Source organism: Grammomys surdaster, unplaced genomic scaffold, assembly GCF_004785775.1.
Source record: "Grammomys surdaster isolate TR1022 unplaced genomic scaffold, NIH_TR_1.0 126313, whole genome shotgun sequence".
NCBI lineage: Eukaryota > Metazoa > Chordata > Mammalia > Rodentia > Muridae > Grammomys > Grammomys surdaster.
Window position 1 is genome coordinate 12147935 of NW_021621113.1, and position 26704 is coordinate 12174638.

At 52.2% G+C, this 26704-nt stretch overlaps 2 protein-coding genes across 5 annotated transcripts; one reads left to right on the forward strand and one right to left on the reverse strand.

The window, feature by feature from the left end:
* Positions 1 to 1424: 1424 nt before the first annotated feature.
* On the reverse strand, positions 1425 to 16730 carry Pqlc2 (PQ loop repeat containing 2). 4 transcript variants are annotated; one of them, XR_003710297.1, is made up of 11 exons: positions 16692 to 16730; positions 13838 to 13919; positions 13436 to 13558; positions 12361 to 12543; positions 9738 to 9867; positions 9041 to 9128; positions 8481 to 8623; positions 8268 to 8360; positions 7398 to 7583; positions 5759 to 5889; positions 1425 to 3345 (listed from the first exon to the last, which is right to left on the reverse strand). XR_003710297.1 is itself a non-coding variant. In XM_028759963.1 (10 exons), the coding sequence occupies exons 4-10, from the start codon at positions 12522 to 12524 to the stop codon at positions 5809 to 5811; spliced, it is 885 nt and encodes a 294-aa protein (XP_028615796.1). In that variant the 5' UTR covers positions 12525 to 12543; positions 13436 to 13558; positions 13838 to 13919; positions 16692 to 16730; the 3' UTR covers positions 1425 to 5808. The 4 variants fall into 4 exon arrangements, 2 of the variants coding, with proteins under 2 accessions (XP_028615796.1, XP_028615795.1); XR_003710296.1 differs by having other exon boundaries at positions 4147 to 5889; XM_028759963.1 differs by having other exon boundaries at positions 1425 to 5889.
* A 74-nt stretch (positions 16731 to 16804) lies between these two features.
* On the forward strand, positions 16805 to 24974 carry Akr7a2 (aldo-keto reductase family 7 member A2). Its single transcript, XM_028759961.1, has 7 exons — positions 16805 to 17140; positions 20326 to 20513; positions 20679 to 20783; positions 23247 to 23343; positions 23503 to 23602; positions 24142 to 24271; positions 24638 to 24974. The coding sequence occupies exons 1-7, from the start codon at positions 16819 to 16821 to the stop codon at positions 24797 to 24799; spliced, it is 1104 nt and encodes a 367-aa protein (XP_028615794.1). The 5' UTR covers positions 16805 to 16818; the 3' UTR covers positions 24800 to 24974.
* The last annotated feature ends 1730 nt before the right edge of the window (positions 24975 to 26704 follow it).

Genomic DNA, 26704 nt, shown 5'->3' on the forward strand with positions numbered 1-26704 from the left:
CCTTTCTGTGGGCTGAGTGGGACGGAAGGGCTTCTGTTCCCTCTATGCAGTGAGGATTCCTAGCTGTGGGACAAGTCAAAGAGTGTTTGTATTCATGGCCTCGGCTCTGCTCTTGCATGCCTCACTGCTTCCGTGGAAGAGTCTGACAGCTGGCAGAGCCCCTGGGGCATTCTTAACATGAAAAGGGAAGACCTGAGGGAGACAATAGAGAGCTTTCCCAGGCTGCAAACAGCTCTGGGGAAATCCCAAGGATCAAATGTTCAAGGCCCTTGGGGCTGGAGAGACAGTTCAGTGGTTAAAAGCACTGGCTGCTCGCCTAAAGGACCGGAGTTTGACTCCCAGCTCCTACACAGTGGGTGGCTCAAAGCTATCTTGTTCCAGGGGATTCCATGCCATATTCTGGGCTCTGGGCACTGGACACACATGGGGTTGCCAGACATACTGGTAGGAAGACATTCTACACATCAATTTAAAAGTTCATAGTTGGGGCTGGTGAGATGGCTCAGTGGTTGAGAGCACTAACTGCTCTTCCAGAGGTCATGAGTTCAAATCCCAGCAACCACACGGTGGCTCACAACCATCTGCAATGATATCTGATGCCCTCTTGTGGGGTGTGTGAAGACAGCTACAGTGTACTTACATTAAATAAATAAATAAATAAATAGTTTTTTAAAATGTTCAAAGTTGGGCTGGAAAGATGGTTAAGAGCACTGACTCCTCGCCCAGGGGTCCTGAGTTCAATTCCTAGCAACCACATGGTGGCTCACAACCATCTGTAATGGGATCTGATGCCCTCTTCCAGTGTGTCTGAAGACAGTAACAGTGTCCTCATATACATAAAGTTTTAAAAAAATTAAGTAAAAGTTCAAGGACAGAGGCACTAGGATTATACAGAGAAACCCTGTCTGAAAAAAAAAAAAAACTAGACACAAAATAAAGGCCATCTAGAGAGACCCTGAAGCAGAAAGTGGAGCTGTGAGTTCAACAGAAGGCCAACCTAGTCTTACATTTGCAAGTTTCAAGCCAACAAGAGCTACACAGTGAAACCTTACCTAAAGAAATAAAAGGCCCCCTCTCACCCCAAAAGGTACATCACCAGCTGGGGTAAAGGTTGAATAGCTATTTGGGTTTATGAGCTAGGTCTTGTCACCTGGTAGCATGTCCCACAGGCTCTCTAGTTACCACCTGGAGGTGCCCCTGTTTCCATGGCAGAAACCCTGGGCCAGGAGTCTGTCTTGGTCTAAGCTCTGCGGAGGGTGGAATAGGCTCAGACTTTTGATGCCCAGGACAATCTTTTCTTCATACCACTCCATCCCCGCATAGCCTTGGTACCACATGTACGTGGTAGTACCTCTTCACTGCCATACAAGGAATGGCAGTGACAGACTGGTGATGCGCGGACTGTGAAAGAATTCACCAAGACAAAAGGACAGGAGAGAGTTTATTAGACACACAATGGAACAGCAGCAGCAGGCAAGACAGCAGAGAACTATAGGAAACAATGGACAGGCTCCCGTCATGGGGTCTACGCAGGCTGGCACTTAATGCCACTGTATAGTTGTTTAGGTCTTGTTTGTCTGTTTTTTTCAAGACAGGTTTTCACTATGTAGACCAGGCTGGACTTGAACTCATAGAGGTCAGCCTGCCTCTGAGTGCTGGGATTAGCTACACCAGGCAAGTTGTTTAGATCTCAGTGGGTGGGACACCTATGTGGGGCTACTTGTGAGTTAGGAAGACACACCAGCTACTGAGGGGCCAGCTTTCCAGTATGGGTTGCCTCTGTATGGGACCTGGGTCTGCGTGTGCAACGTAACATACTTAAGTCACTAGAGAGCAAACAAGACTGTCTGAGCCTGCTTCTTAAAGGGTAGAGTTCTCTATAATCAAGATACACCATGACAGATTGCAGAGCCGGGTTCAAGCCTGGAATCCCAGCACTTGGGAGGTGGAGGCAGGGTCATCCTTAGCTACCTATAGACTTCCAGGTCAGCCTGAGGTACACAGATAGTTGCCTGGAAAAAAACTAACTAGTGCTATTTTTTTCTTGCTCTATAAGTAAGTTTTGTGTCTCCTTGCTGTACTCAGTTATAATTTTTTTTTTAACTTTGAGACAGGGTCTGCTAAGTCGCCCAGGCTGACCTTTCACTTGCTTTGTACTCCAAACTGTCCTTCAGTGTGTTCTTCCTGCCTCAGCCTCCCCGGTGCTGAGATCAGAGGCCTGTGCCACCAAGCTTGGCTTTGTTTCTTTTTTATTTCTTACTTACTGGGGGAGGGCAGTCATCAGATCACCTACAGCTGGAGTTGCCAGCAGGTGGGACAGCTGCCAGCAGCTGTGAGCCGCCTGATGTGGGTGCCGGGAACTGAACTCTGGTCCTCTGGAAGAGCAGGATGTTCTTAACCACTGAAACAGATTTCCAGCCCTGACCGAGCTTTGTTTTCAATAATTATTTTTATAAACCATAAAATACAGAACATGAACATGCTATATAAATTCACAGCACTCTGAAATCTATTTGGTGTTTTTGTGCCTTATTTTCAACTTACTATTTCTAGGATTTTGTTGTTTTTAAGACAGAAACTCATGTAGCCTAGGCTAGCCTCACAATATAGTTGAGGAGGGCTTTGAACTCATCTTGCTTCTGTCTCCTAAGTGCTGGGATTTCAAGCATGCACCACCAGACCATTTTGTGCCACCCTGGGGATTGAACCCAAGACCTCACATATACTCAGCAAGTCCCCTCCTACCTGAGCTGCACCCCCTAAGCCCCTACATGTTACTTGGTGTCATTTAGAATGTCTCTTGGTAGATACATACACTCTCCTGTCATTATCTCTGCCTCTTTTGTGAAATTTTCCAACTTGGAAAGTGGGCTGGGCAAACGTGCTGGGTTAAGTATGACACCTGCATAGATGCAGCCCTCTGGGCTGTCCAGCAAACCTGTCTTCAGCGGCTCCCTGCAGAGCTCCTTCTACAGCTGGCCTTTGCATACTCTGCATTGTACATGCACAGGGATGTTCCAAGACAGAATTACATTCTCACTACCTCTGACACTTCATTCAAATGCTAATACTGTACAGGTAACATGGCACCTTTCCAGACAGCAATAAAGCTCTAATTCACAAGTCACCCTGTAAAGTCCCTCTGTGCTTGCTAGTGACATGCTGGTCTCCACATGGAGGTCTGCCAGAGCCTCCAGACAATGTCTCAGGTATTTTGTTGAGTGAGCATCTACTGTATCCTGTTGCCCGGTTGTCTGACTCAGGTGTGGAGTTGGGGGTAGCTGTGTCCTTAGAGCTGTCGGGCAGGGCTGGGAGACAGGATGGGACCTTACCACCTGAGGGAACCTGTGGGGAAAGCATGCCATGAGGTAGCAGCTTCAAGCCTTCCTATCCCAGCTCACACCTGCTTGCTTCCCTGGGAAGCCATGAAGCTGATTCAGACAAAAGGACAGAGAAGGGTGATTTGGGACTGTTCCCCTTCCTGGAGGAGACCTGGAGGCCATACTGTCCTAGTTGGGGGTGGGGGCAGGAGATTGAGATCCCCAGGTCTGATAAATAACGAGAATCCTAGCCTGGCTAGGCTCTGCCTCTAGCTTTTTCTGCCCCTTGACTTCAGAGGAGGCAACGCCTTGTGAATACTGTAGAGGGCCAGGCACCAGAAGGGCTTTCCTACAGGGCATCTTATAGAAGCCAGGCATGATGACATATACCTGTAGTCCCTGCACTAAGAAGCAGAGACAGGAGGACTGTGGGTTTCAGGCTGGTATGAGCTACAGTAAGACCCTGTCTCAACCACTTGCAGGCCCATGGTCCAGCCTCCCCCTTCCTCCCTGAGTGACTTGAGGGCCTATTTCCATTTCTGTGGCTGAGCCTGGTCTGGAACCAGAATGTCCACACACGAAGCTGAGGGAGGACCTGAGGAGCCCATGGCAGGCCACATCAGGGTGAGCAGCCCATCACTCCCTGACCTCCAAAAAGCAAGAAGTGTGGGCCAAGGAGAAGACATGGAAGCCAGCTGTGGAGTTTCTGGCCCTCAGCAGCAATGGGGCCATCGTTACATCACGGTCGTGTTAGCCAAGCTGGCTGTCCCCCTGAGGAGGTACAAGATGGTTACATCCCGTTGGATGGGGATAGTAATGTAATCACCTTTTCTTCACCCATGAACCAGATGCCGGGACATAAAACCAAAAGTGCAACTCATGCAGGCAGCGCATAGAGGGTCTGAGGTCGGTCGTGCTGCTTTCAGTGTTGTGGGAGAGGGATCAGACTTAGAGAGCTGGCCTCAGTCACGAGGCTCACGGTGGCTGACACAGGCTTGAGATCCTGAAGTCCATGAAGCTAGCAGATAAAATAACAGGCCACCAGGATCTACAAGCCCCGTACTCTGTCCCCCACTTCCCTACTTAGAGCACTGGAGCGAGCCTCCGGAAAAGAGGAGAATTGAGGTTTAGAGAAGCTGCCATCTTCCTGAGACTGGACCTCCTTTGTCAGACAGGCATTCCTGTGAGCAAAGCATGACTCCCCCATGAAGGGGTGTCACCCCTCCTGGACAGACCCAGGCAGGGCTGTTATTTCATTGTCTCCTGCCTGTGCAGCTTCAGTTCAGGCCTGTACCTGGGGTCACGTGCCACACTGAGGCCCCAGATCTTCAGGACTTGGAAAGGTGCCATCTTGCCCTAGGAAACTAGCAGAGAGCCAAGTCCCAGGATGGCATGGAGCTGCAATGCTCACCTGAAGCCAGCAGTGGGCTGGGAGCAGGGCCGGGAGCAGCGCATGCCTTGCCTGGCTCTGTACTATGGGCAGAGAAGCTAAAACAACGCCCAGAGGTGGCTGCCCTCTGTCTCTGGCAGGTGGCCCCTGCATCTGACTGACGTTCTAGACCTACAATACTAGTGAGTTAGCTGAGGCTAGCAGGGAAGGGGGCTGGTCCTCTGTCCCCAGAAGACAGCTAGGAGCAACCTTTCTTCCTTCTTCTCTGCCCTCATCACCCCTGGGCCCTGTCTCCTGCTGGCCTTGTCCTCCACCTGGGCTTCTGGTCTCCACCTTCTTCAGGAAGACACCAGTCTGGCCTCTTCTCCATTTCTCTACTTCTCTTGAGTTCTGACTATAGGAGACACCTGACTACACGCCTCGCTTTGAGCTAACCGCCACACCCTACACAGCCTTGGCAAGGTCACACTAAGCCCTTGGAGATGTTCAACCAAATCCTGCCCTTAGCTATCTGCTTCTTCCAGAGCCCCAGGAACAAGGAGCCCACTGATGTCCCCTTGGCTGCCGTGTCCCACACCAGGGTAGGATCTGTGTACAAGAGGGCAGAGAGACACAGTCAGGATGCCAAGGGCACTGGGAGGCTGCACATGGTCCCCCTATCAGGCTGGACTTGCCCTGGGTCCCTGCCTATACCTCAAGCACTGGGGGAAGGAGCAGCAAAAACAGGCCCAGCTAGAAGGTACCATTTACTAGGTTGTGCCCAGTCAGAGGGACAACCCTGGGTGCCCTGGCTATGATATAGCCAGGGGTACATAGTCAGATTGAGGTAGGTACATGGGAGGTGGCCACACCGTCTTCTGGGGTCTCAGCTATGGGTGACCTAGTGGCTCCTCAGGCAGCCATCATATACCTGAGAGGTATGTCCTGGTATAGCACTAGCCAACTGCAGACCTGTCTGAAGGCCCAGCATGGAGGGGAGGCAGCCAGGCCCGGAGTTGCAGGCCACCCCCTAGGCCCAGTCTGGTGGCGGCAGTCTCACTGGCCACACCTCATCCTTCCTGGGATGGCTGCCGAGGTTCCCATCATCAAGGACGCTGGTCAGCTTGGGAGGAGGGGCTCTCGCTCTGAGGAAGCTGTAGCAGTATCACGGCTTCTGTACACCAGGAACTGGATAGAGATCTGAGGACAGCGTTAAGGCACAGCAGGCACACTGGCTGGCCCTGCTCCTGCCGCTCTCCCTGTTCCACCTTGCTCTCCCACTACCCTGAGTGCCCTCCTCCATGCCCCGGCTCTGCCACCCAGGACCCTAAAATAGGGCCTCTTCCTCACTACAATACTCAGAGGCTGGGCCATGTGTGCCCTCTAGACTTTAAACCTTTCTCTCTCACCACGTCCTACAGGGACTCACCAAATGTTGACACAAGGACCATGTTTACTTCTTGCCAAGTGGGAGCACTCGGCAACACTAAGAGGTCACATGGAGAGGGTGTTCAGACGCTGATGCCAACAGCTGTTACCCTGGGGGACAGCGACTGACCCCCAAGGGTCTGGCTGGCGGTTCAGCCTTGTCATCAGTGAGAAGCAGAGAACAGGAGGGAACCCCACACGTGCTCGTCCTCATGACTCAGCCCTCGTTTCCCACAGATGGACACACTCACTCTTCTGTCCCTTGGGGCCTTTGCATAGGCTGTGCCAGGCAGGACTCTGCTCCCTTGTGCCTGAATAACTTCTCCCCCAAGCCAGGTGCGATGACACCTGGTGAGGCCTCTGTTTCTCCCAACCCAGGACAGTCCAGTGGTGATTTCACTGGGTGCCACTGAAGTTACATAACTACCCCAAAACCCAGTGCACACACTGTCCTTACTCATGGATGGTGCTGGTCCTGGCTAGGTCCATGCATAATGGATGGACTGATGGACACGCAGATGGGTGGATGGGTGGGTGTGGGCGTGGGTGAGTAAGTGGATGGGTAAATGGGAAGCTGAATGGGTGGCTGAGTGAATGGACAGGTGAGTGGGAGGGTGGATGGCAGATACGCTGGCAGGTGGATGGACAGACGGATGGGCAAATGGGTGGACGGACGGATAGACAGATGGACAGATGAACAGATGGACAAATGGGCAGATGGATAGATGGATGGACAGATGGGCAAGTAGGTAGATGGGTGGATGGATGGATGGATGAATGGATGGATGGATGGACGGGGGGGTAGATGGATGAGGATGGAGGGGTATGGATGCCCATTCTACAGATGAAGGACCGGAGCTCAGAGAGGCTAGGTCACTTGTGCAAGGTCACACAGCTACTGAGAAGCAAGGCTGGGACTTGGAGGTTGGATGAAATCTCGGATTGTAGATAGAAGGGATGGGTGTACACATGGATGCGTGTATGAATAGGCGAGTGGATGGATGGATAGGTGACTAATGGGTGACGGACGGGTGGGTGACGGGTGGGTGGATGGGATAGATGGATGGATGGATGGATGGGTGGATGAGGTTGGATGGGTAAATGAAGGATGGTTAAAGGCTGGATTGTAGATGGAAGGCTACATGGATGAACAGGTGGATGAGCTAAGGGACAGGAGGATGGGTGTGCGGACGGGGGCTGGGCCGGCAGGGCTGTGCATGCTGAAACAGAGGCCGCCTTGCCCACACAACACTGCCAACATCCCACGCTTTGAAGGATACAATGGTGTCGAGCATTAGCACCCCCAGGCTGCCCACGAGCCAGGGCAGGTGGTGCAGCAGGTAGCTGCCCTCACTCTGGCCCACCTCGGGGTTTTTGAGCAGCACGCTGAGCCCATACAACGTGTTTCCCAGCATAACCAGTGCAAACAGCGAGTAGGAGATGCCTTGGGTCGACTGCCGTAGGAACTGTGGGGGAAGGGGCTGAGTGAGAGTCCCCAAAGAGGGTTCTTATCTACAATACCAGCCCCTGGGAGGCTGAGGCAGGAGGATCATGAGTTCAAGGCCAAGCCTAAGCTATACAGTCAGTTAGGGGTCAGGCTGGGTTACAGAGTGAGCTTCTGTCCCCAGAAACAGAGAGGGCTCTTGTCACTCTGGTTTGTAACCGTCCATGTGTGCCCTCCATGATACATACTCCTGGCTGGGTTTTCATTGTGTGCCCAACGCTCACGGCGGGCTTGGCACTCAAAACAGCCCTACCAGGGCCAACCACAAATCCCAACTCCAAGCACTTCTCCCAGGGTCCCAGGCACCACAGCTGCATATGCCTGCTGGCCCCTGGCTGTGGCCCTCAGGGACTCGTCCTCCCGGGCAAGCCTCCAGTGGGGTCCTCATCATTCCCTGGCTCCTCTGGTTTCTCAGCTTAGCAACTCCCTCACATCTGACCTCCACCATTGCTGAGACACAGTCTCATGCACGTCTCCATGAAAGGTGTCAAGGGGCCGATTTCCCAGAGGCAGAAAGAGGCGCAGCCGGCTGGGTGACTTTACCCATGTCAGCAGCTTCTGTGGTCTACACCTTCTCAACACCCGACCGTAGCTGCCTAACCCGGCAGCCCTCCGCCCTGTGACCCCACCCCCACCGAAAGCTCACATTGGTTCGAATCTGAGGCAGCCTTGAGAACAGGTACAGCACGCTGGAGACGGAGCCAATGACAAACCCGACGACCTCCTTCCTTGTGAAAGGCTGAGAGAGTAGAAGGGGGCACTCAGTATCTGGTGAGAGTTTAGGGGGGCGGTCTCTCCAAGCAGAAGAGTAGCCTCCACAACTAGCCACGTGACCACCACAGACCCACCTCCTACCTACCTTATCGCCTGGCTCCACAGACAGGAGCATCCGCCCCCGGAAGCCTTCCCTGGGGACAGCCACAGGATCAGCGCCGCTCAACAGTGGTGTGATACACGCCGTCCCCAAGATGAACAAGAGCACAGAGTTGATAGGGGCAGACACTGGATTGAGGCAGGAGAGAAGCCAAGATTAGGTATCTGGGTGACAGCAGACAACCTGGGATGGGGGTCCCAGCCTTGCTTCTCAGTAGCTGTGTGACCTTGGACAAGTGACCTAGCCTATCTGAGCTCCAGTCCTTCACCTGTAGAATGGGCATACAACAGTACCCTTCCCCTAGGGATGCAAAGGAAAGACAGTCAGGGCGCAGGGCGGGGGGCAGGGGGGGTCAGCACTCAGCCAATGAAGTCTGCTCTGTGACCCATGCTCATTTCTGGCTCTGAACCAGAGAGAGGAGGGAACAAGTGGAGTCTCCTCCCTGCGGCTTGATGTATACATATCTCCATCTCAGCCTGTTTCACCTCAGGTCCCAGGCTTCCCAAGGGCAGCTGAGCCCGACCCAGAGTGACCCTCGGACTCACACGGAGAAGGCCGCTTCTTGAACTTGTAATGGAAGTACAGTGTCAGCATCATCAGGTCAGCCAGGACGTAATACACAGCCGTGTAGGTCTGAGAGAGAAGCAGACCCGGGCACTGGCTGCAGTCCCAGGCCATGATGTGACCGCCCCAGCACCCTCCACTGCACCCCAGTGGTGACACCCCAGCACCCCTCACTGCACCCCCGTGGTGACCAGCCCAATTCACCTCTTGGATTCCCTGTTTCTTCAGCTGAACAGGTTTCCTATTCTTACCTGAACAAACGGGGGATCAGGTAGACAAAGGGTCTAGCAAGAATCTAGCCTGGACAGTCGACGCTGCATCCGTGGCTAGTGCCATTGACACAGAGTAGCCACGGCCTTCCTGATTGACCCCAGTTCTGCTGGCCACAGAATAATATCTGTGCTTCCCAAGAAAAACCCCACTTGCTACTTTGAGGGCCCTAAACTCAGAAAATGTATCTGGGCCCACAACCCCTCAGAACCACAGGCCCCTGTGATATGTGATATGTGGCTTACGTGGGGATTAGAAATCTGACTCGGACAGAAGCCTTGACTCACTATCTTACATAGGATGGTAGCCATGGGGTGTGGGCTGACAGATTTGAAGCTGCAGCCTCTCCCCCCACAGCTATCCCTATCTGTCCTTTTAGCTGCTCTCCTGTGCCTGGGTCCCACCCACCTGCAGGGGTAGCTGGTCTGCCAGAAAGGAGCCAATGAGGTTGCAGGAATCTCCACCGATCCAGCCCAGCAGGAACCACAGTGACAGGGCCTGGTCCATGTTGCCTGTCTTGCAGGCTTTGATGTACTGGCTGTGGAAGGGGAGGGGACGCAGGCTCAGAGGCTATGGCCTAAGAAGGCCAATAAGACTTGGTAAGAGTATGACCTGAGCAGCAGTGGGCAGGAGAGCGCAGGTGCTCACCCTCGGGTTGGAACTCAGAACTTCCCAGACAGTATCCTCAGAGGGTTTCTTTGACCTGTGGAGCCATTCTACCAGCCCGTCCCCTACCAGCCCAGGGACAGCCGCTGTGTCGCTTTCCAGACAGATCGTCAGCCTTACTCAGATTCTCCCTCACTGCAGCCTGGGGTCTCCAGAAGGGACGAAGGGTGTGGATAGGTCCTGAAGCATATGCATGGCTATGAGAAGCGTCTTGGCTCTTTTTAAAAATCTGGTTGGGCCGGGCGGTGGTGGCGCACGCCTTTAGTCCCAGCACTTGGGAGGCAGAGACAGGCGGATTTCTGAGTTCGAGGCCAGCCTGGTCTACAGAGTGAGTTCCAGAACAGCCAGGGCTACACAGAGAAACCCTGTCTCGAAAAAAAAAAAAAAAAAGAACAGACCTATAGCCTGGTCACTCTCGGGGCACAGCTGAAAAGGGTGGCCAGATGCCTGCAGTTCTGAGCTCAGGCTTTTGGTCCCCAGACTGTTTCTTGAGGCCCTTCATGCCGTGGCTGGGTTGTATGAAGGCAAATGTAATATAAAGTGAGCGGCTTCTGCCAAGAGCCTGGGGTCCCGGGGTCCTGGGGTCCCGGGGTCTCGGGTGATGGCTCCTTAAGTCCCAACACAAGGAAGGTCAAGATATGTTGGGACACTGCACACTGGGGACAGATGGCCATGTTGCTGTCACTACTCAGAGTCACCCTGGCCAGAGGTTTGTGACAAGGCCTCGGATTCGTATGCCTCCACATCTGGCTTTCCCATTTTGCTCCCCCGGGTCTACAATGGAGCCCAGAGCCTCACATGTGCTAGGTCAGAGCTCTACCACACCCCCAGCCCCTTGACTTTTTTTTTTTTTAAGATTTATTTATTTGTTTATTTCATGTATATGAGTACACTGTTGCTGTCTTCAGACACACCAGAAGAGGATATCAGATCCCATTACAGATGGTTGTGAGCCACCATGTGGTTGCTAGGATTTGAACTCAGGACCTCTGGAAGAGCAGTCAGTGCTCTTAACCACTGAGCCACCTCTCCAGCCCGCCCCTCGACTTTTTAAAGCAATAATTTATTATCGGGGGCACACAGGTGGCACCACACACGTGTGGCGGTCAGAGGACAGCTTTGTGGCGTCAGTTCTTTCCCACCACCTGTACGTGTTTTCCAGGAACCCAGCTCAGATCATCAGGTGCGCATGGCAGTGCCACTTAGGCCAGCCTCAACTGTTTATTCTGTCTGTATATATTCAGATAAAAACAGATGATAAAAATAAAAATTCAGAAAGGCCTGGGATGTAGCACAGCTGACAGAGTGCCTACCTGGCACGCATGAAGCCCAGGGTTCAATACCCAGCACTGCCTAAACCAGTGTAGCCCTGGCTGTCCTACAACTCTATTTATAGACCAGAGTGGTATTCAACTCAGAGATCTACCAGTCTCTGCATCCCAAGTGCTGGGATTGAAGGCGTGCACCAGCATGGCCCACCCTAAAACAATTTTAAAAACATTGACACCAGCCTTAGACAATAGGGCCCTTGGTGAACACCTGAGGTCACACCCGGCCGCCTCACCCACGCACTATGCCCGGCCAGGCATGACAGTAGCTGTTCCTTCTTTTATATACCTGCTGCTCATGGCCAGCCGCTTCCTGCCTGCTAGGAGCGCATACTTAAGTTCTTCCTGCCTGCAGCCCTTCCTGCTTCTGCTGAGTGGCCAGGTGCTCTCCCTCATGCTTCATGTAAGCAGACGCTAGCACGGGCCAGCTTTCTAGAGGGTACACATACTGGGTAAATACGATCTGAGGCCCAGAGCGAGGCTACAGCCAGTAGATGGTGGAACTGAGTGTGGACACTCTGGCTCCTGTAGCCGCCGCTGCCATCTTCACCACCAGCCAGCCTTTTTTAACTCTAAGGATGCGGCCATAACCGACGCATCCCAGCCCTCCCAGTGTCCACACCCATCTCTTGCCAGCTGAGCAACGCAGAACACATGACCTAACCCGCATCTCGTCTGTGAGACAGAGAAAGGTTCGCTGCCTACTTCACTGGGCTAAAAGAAGTTAAATGCCCCCAGTACTCAGACATGGGCCGGGAATACAGTGGTACTCAATATATGGCAGAAAAGGTTACCCGACATCATTCAACATGAGGTCTAGCCTATGCTAGATTCCAGGCGGCCTCCCTTCTTCACAGCGAGCTGGACATCCATGAGTATGATCAGGCAGGGAGTATATCTGGCCCGGGACCTAGAGAGGCCAAGGACCAGCCAGCCACACCCTGGACTACCCAAACCCAGTGCAGTACATGAACGCCACCAACCCCTAAAGCCCCGCCCCTCCCCACCCCACTCCAGCCACACAGCCACACACTCACGGGAAGGTAGATGCAGCGAAGCAGAGGATGGAGACCAAGCCCAGGCCCACACTGGCCTCATCCCAGCCATCCTGGGCACATTCACCAAACACATCCCAGATCCACTGGACAGAGCCATTGGGGCAGCTGGAGAAGTTGCTGGTGCCTACTGTCCTCCAGACCATGGCTGCAGAGGGAGGGTCCCTGCGGGGAAGAAGGTACAGGTATATGAACGTGGGCAAGAGGGTCAGGTTTGTCCTACACAAAGGGACAAAGAGGTCGCCAGCCTTGGGAGGGCTAGCCCTGTTCACAGTCCTGTGAGCGGCAGTTACTGGTCCTGCCCTTTGCACAGTGGGGCTAACAAGAGGCCCTACTTCACAGAGCTGCTGTACCAGTTAAATGAGTTTGTATGTGGAGTGGGTGGGCCTATAGGCCAACAGCATCTTTTGATGCAACTTGTAAACATTTAGGTTGGTTGGTTGGTTTGTTTCTTTTGGAGGTCAGATCTAGAGCTTTCTGGGTGCTGCCTAGGAGGCCGGCAGCCTCCTGGGATACTGTCCTGTATCCCTGGCCTTTTTTTTTTTTTTTTTTTAACTTTGTATCTCAAGACAAGGTTTCACGAACTGTTCAAGCTGGCCTTTAAACCTTCAGTTCTCATGTGTCAGACATCTGAATGTGAGGATTACAGGTCTGCACCATCAGGCCAGGCTTCCATTCCTTCTCATGACTCTGCTGACAAGGTCTCTGAGGCCAGGACTCACTGGAGGGCAGGCTACCACATGCAACTTTCTTTCTTTTCTTTTTTTTTTTTTTTGTTTTTTTTTTTTTTTTTTTTTTTGTTTTTTGAGACAGGGTTTCTCTGTGTAGCCCTGGCTGTCCTGGAACTCACTCTGTAGACCAGGATAGCCTCGAACTCAGAAATCCGCCTGCCTCTGCCTCCCAAGTGCTGGGATTAAAGGTGTGCGCCACCACTGCCCAGCTCGCATGCATCTTTCATGTGGGGATAAGAAGGCGGTTCCCAGGGTTGCTCGGTACCTGGACAGGATGCTGGAGCCTATGTCCCTCCCAAAGCTTGGAAGACATACAGGATACCTACCTATGAGGAAGCCACAGCCCAAGCCAGAGTACGGCTGGTTATAGGAACAGGAAGAAAGGGGTCCTCTCAGGTCCTTGCCACTTGCACAGAGTTCCTATGTGGTCACACTGTGTGCATGATAACCTAGAGAGCAAGCAGGGAGAGCGAGGCTTGGCTGGAGCCATCTTCTCCAGTCCTGGCCAGCGTCACACACTGTGTCCTCCACCTGTGTTTCATGGACCCTCCCTGACATATTCTGGAGGAACCTGAGACCACAAGAGGGAAGTCATTTGCCAGGGCTACCCAGCCAGAAAGCGAGAGAGTCAAACCCCCATGGGAGAGGTTTCACTGAGGCTGCCCCGGGCCAGGCTTCCCCTTTCGTCACTGAGCTAAGAAGGCCTTTGCTCATCCAGGCCAACTCACCCACGGCCGTTCCTTAGTTTCCAGTTATGGCAGGGAGGCCTGGACTCCTCACAAAGCTCTGGCTGGACCCAGGACTGCTGAGCTTGCAGTGAGCAGGGCAGGGAGAGGAAGCAAGTCAGCTCCTTTTCTTAGGAAGCTCAGACTCTCAGCCCTAAAGTGACCAGCTACTAGAGCTGGGGCTAAGGGTGCCTCCTGGCAGTCTGGCAGCTCACTGTGGCAGCTCCAGTGTGGGACACAAGATGGCGGGAAGGGTCCTCCCTGGTCTTGGAGGCTCGAGTGGATGATATCAGCACAGACAATTTGGGGAGCAATTACCTGGCACCCCAATTTGCACACAGTCTAGGTAAGAACTGCACCCTAAGAAGTCCTCTTGTTTATCACCCCTCACACATCCTACTGGACCCCACCCCCACCTCCTCCTGTAGATTCTGAGTGGGCTTCCCCAATTCATCACACATGCATACCCTGCCGTCCCTCACAACATCTAATGCCCAGGCCGTAGGGAACACTGTCCTCATTTCATAGGTAGGGTTGAGTGGCTTCAGGCAAGTGAGTCAGTCTGGCTGACCCTGTCTATGAATGGGGGCTAACAACATCCTTCTGAGCCAAACAGAAAGCTATGAGCCTCACATCTGACCCAGTGGGAGTGATGGTTTGAAGATGAGAACCCAGTATCTTGACCAGTGTGGTACCTCCCCACAGCTGTGGAGTCAGATGAGCGGGGACCCTGGGTTCAAGCAGCTCTCCCAGTCTCTTCAAAGACTCCCTGACACCAAAGACTGGGCCTAGGACCTCATAGATGCTAGTCACATGTTCTAATGCTGAGCTATATCCCCCACTATTAAGAAGGATTCTGACTCTCATGGTTCATGTCCAGAAAGGCTGGCCAGGGAGACAATCTCCACAACGCCCATTTCCCCTCTAACTCCAAGCAAAGCCAGGCAGGTGTTCCCCACCAAAGCAGATGCAGGTTCCACTTTGATGCTGGATCAAGTTCAAAATCACAGAGGCAAGGTCCTAAGGACCCCAAGAATGCCCCTCTTAACCTCATCTCCTGCCCCAGATCCTCAGAGTCCCATGCACAGGCTCTCTGCCTCTAGGGAACCCTTCTCTACCACAAACGCCTGGTAGAGATACCCCAACCCATTTCTAAAATGCCTTGTCCGAGAGGCCTTGCCACCACCTCCTCCAGACCCCTGGAACACACTCCTGGAGAGGATCCAACACTGTCCCTGTTAAACACTGTTTTTCTTTTTTTTCTTTCTTTTTTTTTTGTTTTTTCGAGACAGGGTTTCTGTTTATAGCCCAGGCTGTCCTGGAACTCACTCTGTAGACCAGGCTGGCCTCGAACTCAGAAATCCGCCTGCCTCTGCCTCCCAAGTGCTGGGATTAAAAGCGTGCGCCACCACCGCCTGGCTAAACACTGTTTTTCAAGTATGTCTCTCTCCCTGTCCGTATTCTTCCCAGTCAAGTGGGTCTGGATGCAGCAGCTGAACAACGAAGGCTCGGAAAATGTAAAGGAGAGGGAGAGGGAAGGAAGCATGACAAAGAGAAAAAAGAAAAAGGAGGAGAAGAGATAGCAAAGGAACAGGGGAGCAGGGAGGGTATGCAAGGAAAGTTGTTTGTTTAGAGGGCCTAGGACTGAGTTCCTCTGGGCAAGTGTTGGAGTTTTAGTGTTCTGATCTGTAAAATCTTGAAGGGAATCTTACAAGGTACTTACCTCCTAAACTGACTGCAGATTATGATTTAAAAAAAAAAAAAAAGCCAAACCTCCATATTCCACGCTTGTCAAGGACTCTACCACTGAGCTGCAACCCCCAGTACTATGAAGGATCGACTCTCATAGTAACCATCCGGAAAGGCTGGCCAGGAGACAGTACCTCCTGCCACACCCAGCTCCTCTCCAGCTCCAAGCAAAGCCGTGGAGGTGCTTCCTACCATGCACATCTAGCACAGTCAAACAGTGATATTCTGTTCTTTTTTTTGGGGGGGGGGGGGGTTCGAGACAGGGTTTCTCTGTGTAGCCCTGGCTGTCCTGGAACTCACTCTGTAGACCAGGCTGGCCTCAAACTCAGAAATTCACCTGCCTCTGCCTCCCAAGTGCTGGGATTAAAGGCGTGCGCCACCACCGCCCGGCAATATTCTGTTCTTGCTGTAGCCCCCTGGATCACACTGTAGCATGGAGTACACACGAAGTGAACAAAACCTGAAACTACACACTTCTTTTTTTCTTTTAGGGGCGGGTGGGGACGGGAGCGGTTGGAGACAGGGTTTCTCTGTGTAGCCCCTGGCTGTCTTGAAATTAGCTCTGTAGACCAGGCTGGCCTCCAACTCAGATACCCTCCTGCCTCCACCTCATGAGTGCGTCCTCATATTTCTAACCAACTCTCCTTGGAATCCTGCCATGAGCTTGGCGAGGAATGGGGCATTCTGGGCTCCCTACCTGCAGGGCTGGGGAGAATGTGACAAGAGAGCGCAATGGCTCCGGGATCCTACCCATTCCAGGCCTCCAAACCAAGGCTCTAACTCCTTCCGGTGACTCTGCGAGTTCTGAGGGATAATGACAGGGCAGCAGCTGGGGCAAGCGCCGCGAGGCCCCCGCCCAGAGCAGGGAAAACAAGGCTGCCCAGTCCAGGGAAGCCAAGAGGCCGGAAGACAGGGACCCGCAGGTGACAAGTGGGGCCATCCCGGATCCCTGGCCAGGACGGGCTGAGACCCAAGATCGTGCTCCCCAGGAGGTGACCAACGCCGGGGACCGTGCACAGCCGAAGGAGGGTGTGGGAAAGACTGGCCTGGGTGCGCCTGGAGTCCCGACCGCCAGCCCGGGCCTGCCACCAGTCCCCTTCATCCTCACCAGTTCAAGATCCACAGCCGGTCTCAGTTTCAGGATCCGAGCCCGCCGGGGTCAGCTGACCTCTAAGACGCCCCGCCCTCCCGCTGTGGGCGGAGCCTGCGGCTTCGAGCGCGCAAGCGCAGTCTCCATGCTGCGTGCAGCGTCCCGAGCCGTGGGCCGCGCAGCTGGTCGCTGTGCTCGGCCCTCCGGGCCTTCGGTCGTGCGTCCTCTCGCCATGTCCGGACCTCCGCCTTCCCGCACCGCCTCTGGTGCCCCTCTCCGGCCCGCTACGGTGCTGGGCACCATGGAGATGGGGCGCCGCATGGATGCGAGCGCTAGCGCCGCGACGGTACGCGCCTTCCTGGAGCGCGGCCACAGCGAGCTGGACACGGCCTTCATGTATTGCGACGGCCAGTCCGAGAACATCCTGGGCGGCCTGGGGCTCGGGCTGGGCAGCGGCGACTGCACAGGTAACCGCTGCACCCGGCCTCCCCCCGGCCCCGCACGGAGCTGCTGCCTGCACGCGGCGTGCACCGGCCAGGGTCTGCATCCAGGAGCCTCTGAGCTCCGGACCCACAGCCGTGTCTACCCCAAGCTCCCAAGGCAACTGGAGTCCTGAACTAGTGAACTGAACTTTGTCCCCCCCCCCCTCCTTAGAAGCTTCTAGAGTTGCAGCTACGAGGCGGGTGCGAGGAAGCTTCCTACTCTAATGTTTGGCTTACTCTCTCTGGCCCTTTGCTTCCTACCGCGACCCCTGCCTCCTAACCAACAGTTGCCCATAGCCGTCCCTCCCCCCAGCATCCCCCACCAGACTTTGTGTTCGTTCCCTCCCCTCTTGCCCTCACCACCCCTGCGCTCCAGGAGCACGTTTTATCATTCCGGTCTTTGGTCCGGACTAGACTTTGTCCCATTCAGTTGACAGTACCTGTGGGTCTCAAGGAGACCTGTGGCACCAATGCCTAGGGCCCAGCTGGGGGTAGGGGCATTTCGGCCTTTGTGCCCATTCTCTGGGCCAGGTCTTAACAAGGGCAAACTCTGTAGCTCTGTGGGCTGCCGTGGGAGAAGTGATTTCTCCACGGAGAGTTAAAATCTGACGAAGACGACTGAAACTGATTGCTGAGGAGTAGCTTGTGGAGGCCCCAGGGAGAGCAGTAGGCAAAGCTCTTAGAGCACTGGGGATGGACCCTACCGTGTAAGTAGGGTGCACCAGAGGCTGCAGTCTGAGCTGTTGGAAGATGGAGTTTGAGAGATTCAAAGTGCATGTGTGGGGCAGCGTGGTCAGTGGCGCGTGTCCCGCGGTGGAGGAGGAGGGGAACCGCCCTTCATCTGCGTGAAGCTATTGGAGGGTGCCTGTTACATAAAGAGGCCACACTTTTACCCGTCCTGAGGTTCCTCCTCCCGGTTCCTGTGCAGAAGGCTCCTTAGACTCACAGTTGGGTAAGCTGGAGGGACGGAAGTGAGCGGATCTCAAGCTGAACGCTGTAGCGTTCTCCTGGATGACTCTCCTGATAGTAAACGTTTTGTTCCTCCCCCGCCCCACCCCCATCTTCTTTAGTCCATATCTATTTCTTTCTTTGGGTCTGAGGACTCACTAGGCCAAAGCCCTCCGGTTACACCTGTGGCAAAAGTTTACAGACAGAATGGATTGGGGGCCGGTGTTGTAATAGGGAGATACTGTGGTCTTCTGGCCTTTATCCTGTGGGATCTGAGGGCTCCTCTTGTCCTTGCCAGAATCCACTCATTCGTCCATCAGTCCAGGTAGTTCGTTCCCTATCTGAGAAGAAACAGTACAGAGCACTGAGGAGCAGCTACAGTACGGTTGAATATACAGGCTTCTGAGAATCTGACAGGGATTTTGGTTAAGATTGATGGCTTCCAAGGAACACATTCAGGCCCCTCTATCTCTTCCCTAATTTTTTTTTAAAGATTTATTTTATTTGCATGTATGTGTGTGCCCACAGAGGCTAGGAGAGGGTTGGAATTGTAGTTACACATGATTGTAAACCAACATGATTGTTTCTGGGAGCATCTGTATACTCTGCAAAACGGTAAGTTCTCTAAACCACTGAGCCATCCATCTCTCCAGACCCTCTTGCCTAAATTCTTACAGTCTGTAAGGGTCTCCCTGCTTTCAGGCCTGGCCCCTTGAGTTCCATCTCCAGTCTTTATTTCTTATTTCATGTATGAGTGCTCTTCTGCATGTACACCTGCATGCCAGAAGAGGGCGCCAAATCTCATAGATGATTGTGAGCCACCATGTGATTGCTGGGACTTGAACTCAGGACCTCTGGAAGAGCAGCCAGTGCTCTGAACTGGTGAGCCATCTCTCCATCCCCTATCTGCATTCTTTGGTGAGAAGGGGCCAATTAAAGGGCTCACAGCATCCTGACAATACCTGGGAACATCAAGTCCAAGGTCTGAGACGATGTTTGAACATGGGGAGTCTGTACCATCGTGTCTCAAGTCCCATATCCCTGCCCTGCCATATATGTGCTCTTAATTAAAAATGTAGCCCTGTACCGGGCGGCGGTGGCACACTCCTTTAATCCCAGCACTTGGGAGGCAGAGGCAGGCGGATTTCTGAGTTCGAGGCCAGCCTGGTCTACAGAGTGAGTTCCAGGACAGCCAGAACTACACAGAGAAACCCTGTCTCGAAAAACAAAAAAAACAAAACAAAAATGTAGCCCTGTATGGCAAGCACCTATGGAGACAACTTACCAGCCAGCGTGTCTTCTTTTCATGTCTATTAAGGTACTTTCTCATTAAAAATAAATAAATAAATAAACTTTTAGAGATGTAATTTTTTAATTATATGCAGACACGTGTTTTGCCTGCACGTGTGGATACGTACCACGTATGTGCCTTGTACCCAAAGAGGGTATCGGATCCTCTGGAACTAAAGTGATGGATGGTTCTAACCTGCCGTGTGGGTGCTGGGAACCCAGCCTAGGCCCTCTGCAGGAACTAGTGCTTTTAGCTGCTGAGCCATCTCTACTGATAGTAAACGTTTGTACTCTTAATTAAAGAGTGTTTTTAAAACTCAGTTCACAGATAGCATATAAAAATCAGAAAGATTTTTAAAACCCCTAGAATTTTAAGATTCCTTTATTTATGTATTTTATATGTGTAAGTGTTCTCTATCTGTATGTATGTCTCCAGAAGAGGGCGTCGGATCCCACTGCAGAAGGTTGTGAGCCACCAAGTGGTTGCTGGGAATTGAACTCGGGACCTCTGGAAGAGCAGTCAGTGCTCTTAACCACTGGGCCATCTCTCCAGCCCACTACCTGGAATTTAAAAAAAGGAAAAGATAATTAAAAATGTAGCCCCTGTGGCTCCCATGTGGGGACAGTTCCATTCTTATCACCTCATTTTACAAATTAGATAAGTTATTTAGCCAGGAACATTCACATGTGCATGGCCAGTGAATAATTCTTATAAATCCTTTTTTCTTTTTTGTGTTTTTGTTTGTTTGTTTGTTTGTTTCTGAGACAGGGTTTCTTTGTGGAGCCCTGGCCATCTTGGAACTCACCCTGAAGACCAGGCTGGCCTTGAACTCAGATCCTCTTGCCTCTGCCTCCTGAGTACTAGGATTAAAGTTGGGTTTGACTGTGCCTGGCCTTCTAATAAATCTTAATCATTATAATCTTTTTCCAAGTGAAAATTGCCACCAAGGCCAACCCTTGGGATGGGAAGTCACTGAAGCCTGACAGTGTCCGGTCCCAATTAGAGACATCTCTGAAGCGGCTACAGTGTCCCCGGGTGGACCTCTTCTACTTACATGCTCCTGACCACGGCACTCCTGTAGAGGAGACACTTCGTGCCTGCCACCAGCTGCATCAGGAGGTGAGGGAGGGCCTGAGCCCAGAGACGAGGTCACTATGCTTCTTGCCCTGAGTCTGCCAAGCCAGTGAGGCTCTCTGGGCACAGACTAGTTTCCCAGGTTCCTCACCAGGTCTCTTCTTGGTTCTGTGGGCTGAGCTGAGTTGTAACAAGTCCCCTCCCCTACAGGGCAAATTTCTGGAGCTTGGTCTGTCCAACTATGCCTCCTGGGAGGTGGCTGAGATCTGTACCCTCTGCAAGAGCAACAGCTGGATCCTGCCGACTGTGTACCAGGTGAGGGGAACTTGCTGTGTGAGGGCCACTCAGGCCTCAGGTTCAATTGATCCTGAGTTTTCCTGTGGTTTAGATCCCTCCTACCCTCCTCATAGCAATCCTTCCCCTCTTCAAAGCAGGCACCGCCTCGTCTCTCACCAGCCTAGCTGGTCACCTGTTGGCTTGCTGCGTGAGCACACATCCTGATCCTTTCTGCCCATCCTGCACTTCAGCCTAGGACAAACCTCTCCACACCCTGAAAGAAGTGCTCAGCTTTGGCCTAGATGGCTCTTTGCTGGGAATCCCCTCAGATCCCCTGCCTGCCCCCCTACCCCTCCCTCAAACCTCCCCAGGGGCCTCCAGTCTCTGAAGCACACCTTCCCATGTGGGTGTTTTCAGTTAATCAGAGTGATCAAAGAAAGAGGGTCAGGCCCAGGTGTAATCAGGCTCTGAGGCAGGGAGAGAGAGGTCCCAGTGAGCCTCCAACAGCCACCATGCAGAAGCGTGTTTATTGATTATTAGCAAGGTTTTTTGGGATAGAACACTTTTCTCATACCAAAACCCCTAATCTAATCTATACGTTTCCTGAAGGAAACACCACACCCCTGCAGCTTTGGTCCCTATTGTGAACTGTTTGCAGTACTCAGTAATGGAAGATGGTCCAGGATTGCCAGGACCGTCTCGTGACCAAAGCCATGCCCAGGCTGTAAAGCTCCTTCAGAAAAACAACTCTGCAGATAACGGAAAACAGTCACTGCTTTCTATAGTGATTTTGTCCCTGTCAAAGGACTTCTAGGAAGCAGCTCTTCATTCTGATGTCTGCTGAAAAACAGCTTTTTCATTGTTTACTCTAGGTACAATGATTCCACTGGAATCCCGTTACCTTCACATAGCGAGCACATCGGCCTCAGAACACTCCTTCACCGCAGTTCCCTGTGGGCTTTTGTTATTGTGTTTATTTTGTGGCTCTGGTGATTGAACCTAAGACCTGACTGTGCTAGCAGATGCTATCACTGAGAGACACCTCGGCTTGCTGTCTGCAGTTTGGATTTTATTATTAGACTTCTTTTTTTTTTTAAACATTTTTAAAAATTTATTTATTTTTATGAATACACTGTAGCTGTCTTCAGACAGACCAGAAGAGGGCATCAGCTCTCATTACAGATTTTTTTTTTTTTTTTTTTTTTTGGTTTTTCGAGACAGGGTTTCTCTGTGTAGCCCTGGCTGTCCTGGAACTCATTCTGTAGACCAGGCTGGCCTCGAACTTAGAAATCTGCTTGCCTCTGCCTCCCAAGTGCTGGGACTAAAGGCGTGCGCCACCACCGCCTGACATCATTACAGATGGTTGTGAGCCACCATGTGGTTGCTGGGAATTGAACTCAGGACCTCTGGAAGAGCAGTCGGTGCTCTTAACTGCTGAGCTATCTCAATAGCCTACATTACACCTCTTTTTTTTGTTTGTTTTTTGTTTTTTGTTTTTTTTTTTGAGACAGGGTTTCTCTGTGTAGCCCTGGCTGTCCTGGAACTCAACTCTGTAGATCAGGCTAGCCTCGAACTCTCGAACTCAGAAATCCGCCTGCCTCTGCCTCCCAAGTGCTGGGATTACATTACACCTCTTAGAAGCAGAAAATTTGCTAAACTTTTAAATAGTTGTACATTGAGCATCTGGCCCATAGAGGAGGCCTGGAGAAAGCTGTAGACTGATAGTCCTGGCCAGCTTCCCCTCCCTGCACCTGACACCTTCTCATGACTAGAGATTTTAGACATAACTGAAACTAAAATGGTTATCAGTTTAGAATGTTCAAAGTAGAAGATTGCAAAGCTGAGCATGGTGTCTCACACACACACACACACACACACACACACACACACACACACACGTGATCCTGCACTTGGAAAGCTGAGGCAGGAGGCTCACAAAATTCAAGGTGAGCCTGGGCTGTAGGGCAAGACTGTTTCAAAAAAACAAAAGCCAGGCCTAATAGGTAAAACTGCATGCTGTACACCCTGAGGACCTGAAGTCTTACCTCGGAATTCACACACACATAGCCACGTGTGACTGTGCACCCAGTACCCAGTTCTGTGGATGGCAAGAGGCGGGGATCACCCAGCTCCAGATTCAGTGAGAGACCCTCTCTCAAGGCTATAGTACAGGACACTTCACATCCTCCTCTGGCCCCTGCATCCAGACACATGAACAGCACATACCTACAGACACACAAAAATAAATACAATTTAAAAAGTGGAGGACAAAATACAGTGTGGAGGACCTGCAGGCCCAGGGTACAGGCTGTAAGCCCCAGCTACTGGGGAGGTTGAGGCAGGAGGATCAATTGAGTCTGAGAGTTTAACAGCCTGACCAGTTTACTAAGACCCATCTCTAAAAAAGAAACGTTTCCAAAATTATTTTTTAAAAAGAGGAAGGCTGTATCCCTTCCCCTGATGCAGCCATACTTTGCAACAGGCCCCTCTCCTCCCCTGCAGGGCATGTACAACGCCACCACCCGGCAGGTGGAGACGGAGCTCCTCCCCTGCCTCAGACACTTCGGACTGAGGTTCTACGCCTACAACCCTTTGGCTGGTATGGGCTGCCATGGGGACAAGCCCTGTGGGTGGAGGGCATGCCGGCTTGACTATGGATTGCTCCCTGGCGGACATTCCCTCCCTCCCTCCCTCCCCTCCAGTGAGAGCTGGGATCTGGCAGCCTCTGGGCTGGAGTCTGACTGCGGTCTTCCCACAGGAGGCCTGCTGACTGGCAAGTACAAATATGAAGACAAGGATGGGAAACAGCCCGTGGGCCGCTTCTTTGGGAATAACTGGGCTGAGACCTACAGGAACCGGTGACTGGGGCTCTCTGCGTGGATGGGTAGGGCGGGAAGTCCCTTTATCATACATGAAGTTCTTACCGATGCTTCTATCGATAGAAACCACTATGCTTCCCTTTTTCTGTTTCTTGATTCCTATAAGAAACAGCAAATCCTGGGGTTCCTTCTTTCCTTCTTCCTATATAAGGAAATGAAGCCCCACTCCCACCCCTAGACCTTGTGGTCCTGGAAGTCTTGCTACTCTAGGAAGTGCCCTGCCAGGAGGGAAAAAGGGGACCTTGGGTAGAGGCTTTTGGGCCCTGGGGCCAAGTCTGGCTTTGCAGTAGCTTCTCTGTTGCACTGGGTGAGCGGTAGGCAGGAGTTTCCACATCTAGCTAGCAGTGGGCACCCCAGGAGCTTCTGATACCCTGTAAGGAGAAGCAGCTCTCCCAGAGGGGTACAGCTCCTTCTGTGCTACAGAACCGGGTGGGAACAATGCCTTCGTAGGCTCTTTGGCTTCAGCTCCTGGTGTGACTGAAGATTCTCAGCCCATGTCTCTCTCCCCACTCCCTCAGCTTCTGGAAGGAACACCACTTTGAAGCCATCGCCCTGGTAGAAAAGGCCCTGCAGACCACCTATGGCACGTCTGCCCCCAGCATGACCTCGGCCGCCCTGCGCTGGATGTACCACCACTCACAGCTCCAGGTAGCCCAGTACCCTGAGCTCAGCTTCTGCCCCTTGAGAGACCCAGACTTGCAGTGATTTCCAGAGAGAGCGCCTCCTCCAGGGCTAGGAAGCTGATGCAGTGTGCACAGTGCTTGCTGGACAGGCACGAGATAAGTGCCCTATAGACAGGGTAGATTTTACTTACCTCTCCTCAGGGAAGACCTCCTGTAACAGGAGACAAGAACAGTCACGTGTTCATCTGGCAACAGCACCTTCAGTTCTTCCTGGGTGTGCAGGACAGAAATACGAAGATCCCAGATCTTACTGGAAATAGGCAAGGAAGGGCCTATGGTAGGAGCCACCAACTAGCAGACTGTGCTGAGATATGGCTGTCTCTCCTTGCAGGGCACCCGAGGGGATGCAGTCATTTTGGGCATGTCCAGCCTGGAGCAGCTGGAGCAGAACTTGACTGCCACTGAGGAAGGGCCCCTGGAGCCTGCGGTTGTGGAAGCCTTTAACCAAGCCTGGAACCTGGTCGCCCACGAGTGTCCCAACTACTTCAGATAGACTGTCATGGCTCAAGATGCTAAGGACTTTCCCGCCACCTTTTGGATTCACATCCCGGCCACTCCTGGTCCAGTGCTGACCTAGAGTGGTCTTTTCTGCTATTCTCCACCTGTTTCCCGTCTGAATAAAGCAGGTGTCTGACCTGGCTGCAGCCGGGACTGAGCCTCAGACTGTCTCCTCTGCTGCCCAACACCTGAGCCCTCCACCCTGCCTGGGGACCCATGAGAAAGGGTGGGACAGGAGCTAGGCTCCAGAGAGCATGGACGGGGAGGGTCTCCTCACCATGTCCTGATGCAGCTCATCCCTCACTCTTCTACGTGTGACAGAATGAGGTGGGCGTGGGTATGCACACCTGCTAATTCCAGCACTCAGGAGGCTGAAGGAGGAGGTTTGCCCCACGCGTGAGGTCAGCGAGTTCCAGGCCAGCCAGGGATACGTAATGAGATCTCTCTAATTTAATTTAAACATAAATTTAAAAGGCATCCTTTAGAGTCTCTCCTTCCAGATCATCTTACTAAGTCCTCAGAAGTGGAACAATTTAGATACATAATAAAGTTGCCGTGAATATTGTTAATGTTTATCAGGATTCTGTAGATTTGGTTGGTTGTTTGCTTTGAAAGAGGCTCCCAAGTAGTCCAGGCTGGCCTCAAACTTGCAATGTAGCTGAGGATGACCTTGAATTTCTGATCCTCTATGTCCCAGGTATAGGGACAGACTTGTGCCTGGCTTAAGCACTGAGACTCAAACCAGGATGCATGTGTGCATGCTGGGTAATCTGACCCAGACTACAGCTTTCCTTTTTTATCTTTTTTTTTTTTGGCTTTTTCGAGACAGGGTTTCTCTGTGTGTAGCCCTGGCTGTCCTGGAACTCACTCTGTAGACTTTTTTTTTATCTTTTTTAATGATTTATTTTTTTATTTTATGTACATTGCTCAGACTGTCCTAAAATTTCTGGACTGACCACCAAATAGCTGGCACCACAGTCTTTGCTGCACCTTGTAGAATATTTTTTCAACACTTGTCATCTCCAAAGTGGCTTTAGTCTTAGTGGAAGCCTCTAATCTGTCATCCCTTGTGTTCCTCAGCTTTGACTCTAGGCCTTGATCCCCCATTTTTTGCTGCTTTTGAGAGGTGGGCCTACTTAGGGAAACGGGTCATTGTGGGTGTGTCCAAACCATATGTTCAGATTTACTATCGGCCCAAAGCAAAGGCTGAAGCCACGAGCCAAAATTAGCCCTTGTGTTCCTCAGCTCTTTGTCTCTGGCTATTGTCATGGCCACTAAATGCTAACTAGTGCAAGCAAGTGTATCTCCATTTTCCTCCACAAACCCCTTGTACAGATTTGAGGCACAAAGGGCTAGAGAAGAGCTATCTCAGGGCTGGTTTTTGCTCCTTGCCATTTCCGTTGCAGCTGGGCACTAACATGGGGTTTGCCAAGGTAGTGACTGGTGAGCACCTGGCAGCAACCAGCACGTAGGCCCTGGGAAGCTGGTAAGATGTTCAATGTGGGAGTCCAGATGAAGCCACTCCTCTAAGGGACTGTCACAGGAGGAACCTTGTAGACAGGTCTGTTTATACTCAGATACCATCCTGTGTCCTCATCTGTAACAAAAGCACAAGCCCTTTCCACCGGGCTGGTGTCGCTTTCATCACAATCAGAAAGTCATCAGAGAGTTAAGTTGTTTGGTGTGGTAGTTACTCAGAGCAATATGAAGGGTCAGGGTACTGTCAGTTCAAATTCAGTGATCCGTACCAGTCCGTGTGCCCACAATAGTCCCTGTACTCAGGAGGCGGTGGCAGGAGAATCATGGGTTTAAGGCTAGCCTGGGCTACATAGCCAGTCTCGAAACACATTCTCACACGAACCGCTAGGTGTGTTTTTAAACATGGTGGTGATGGTTTCAA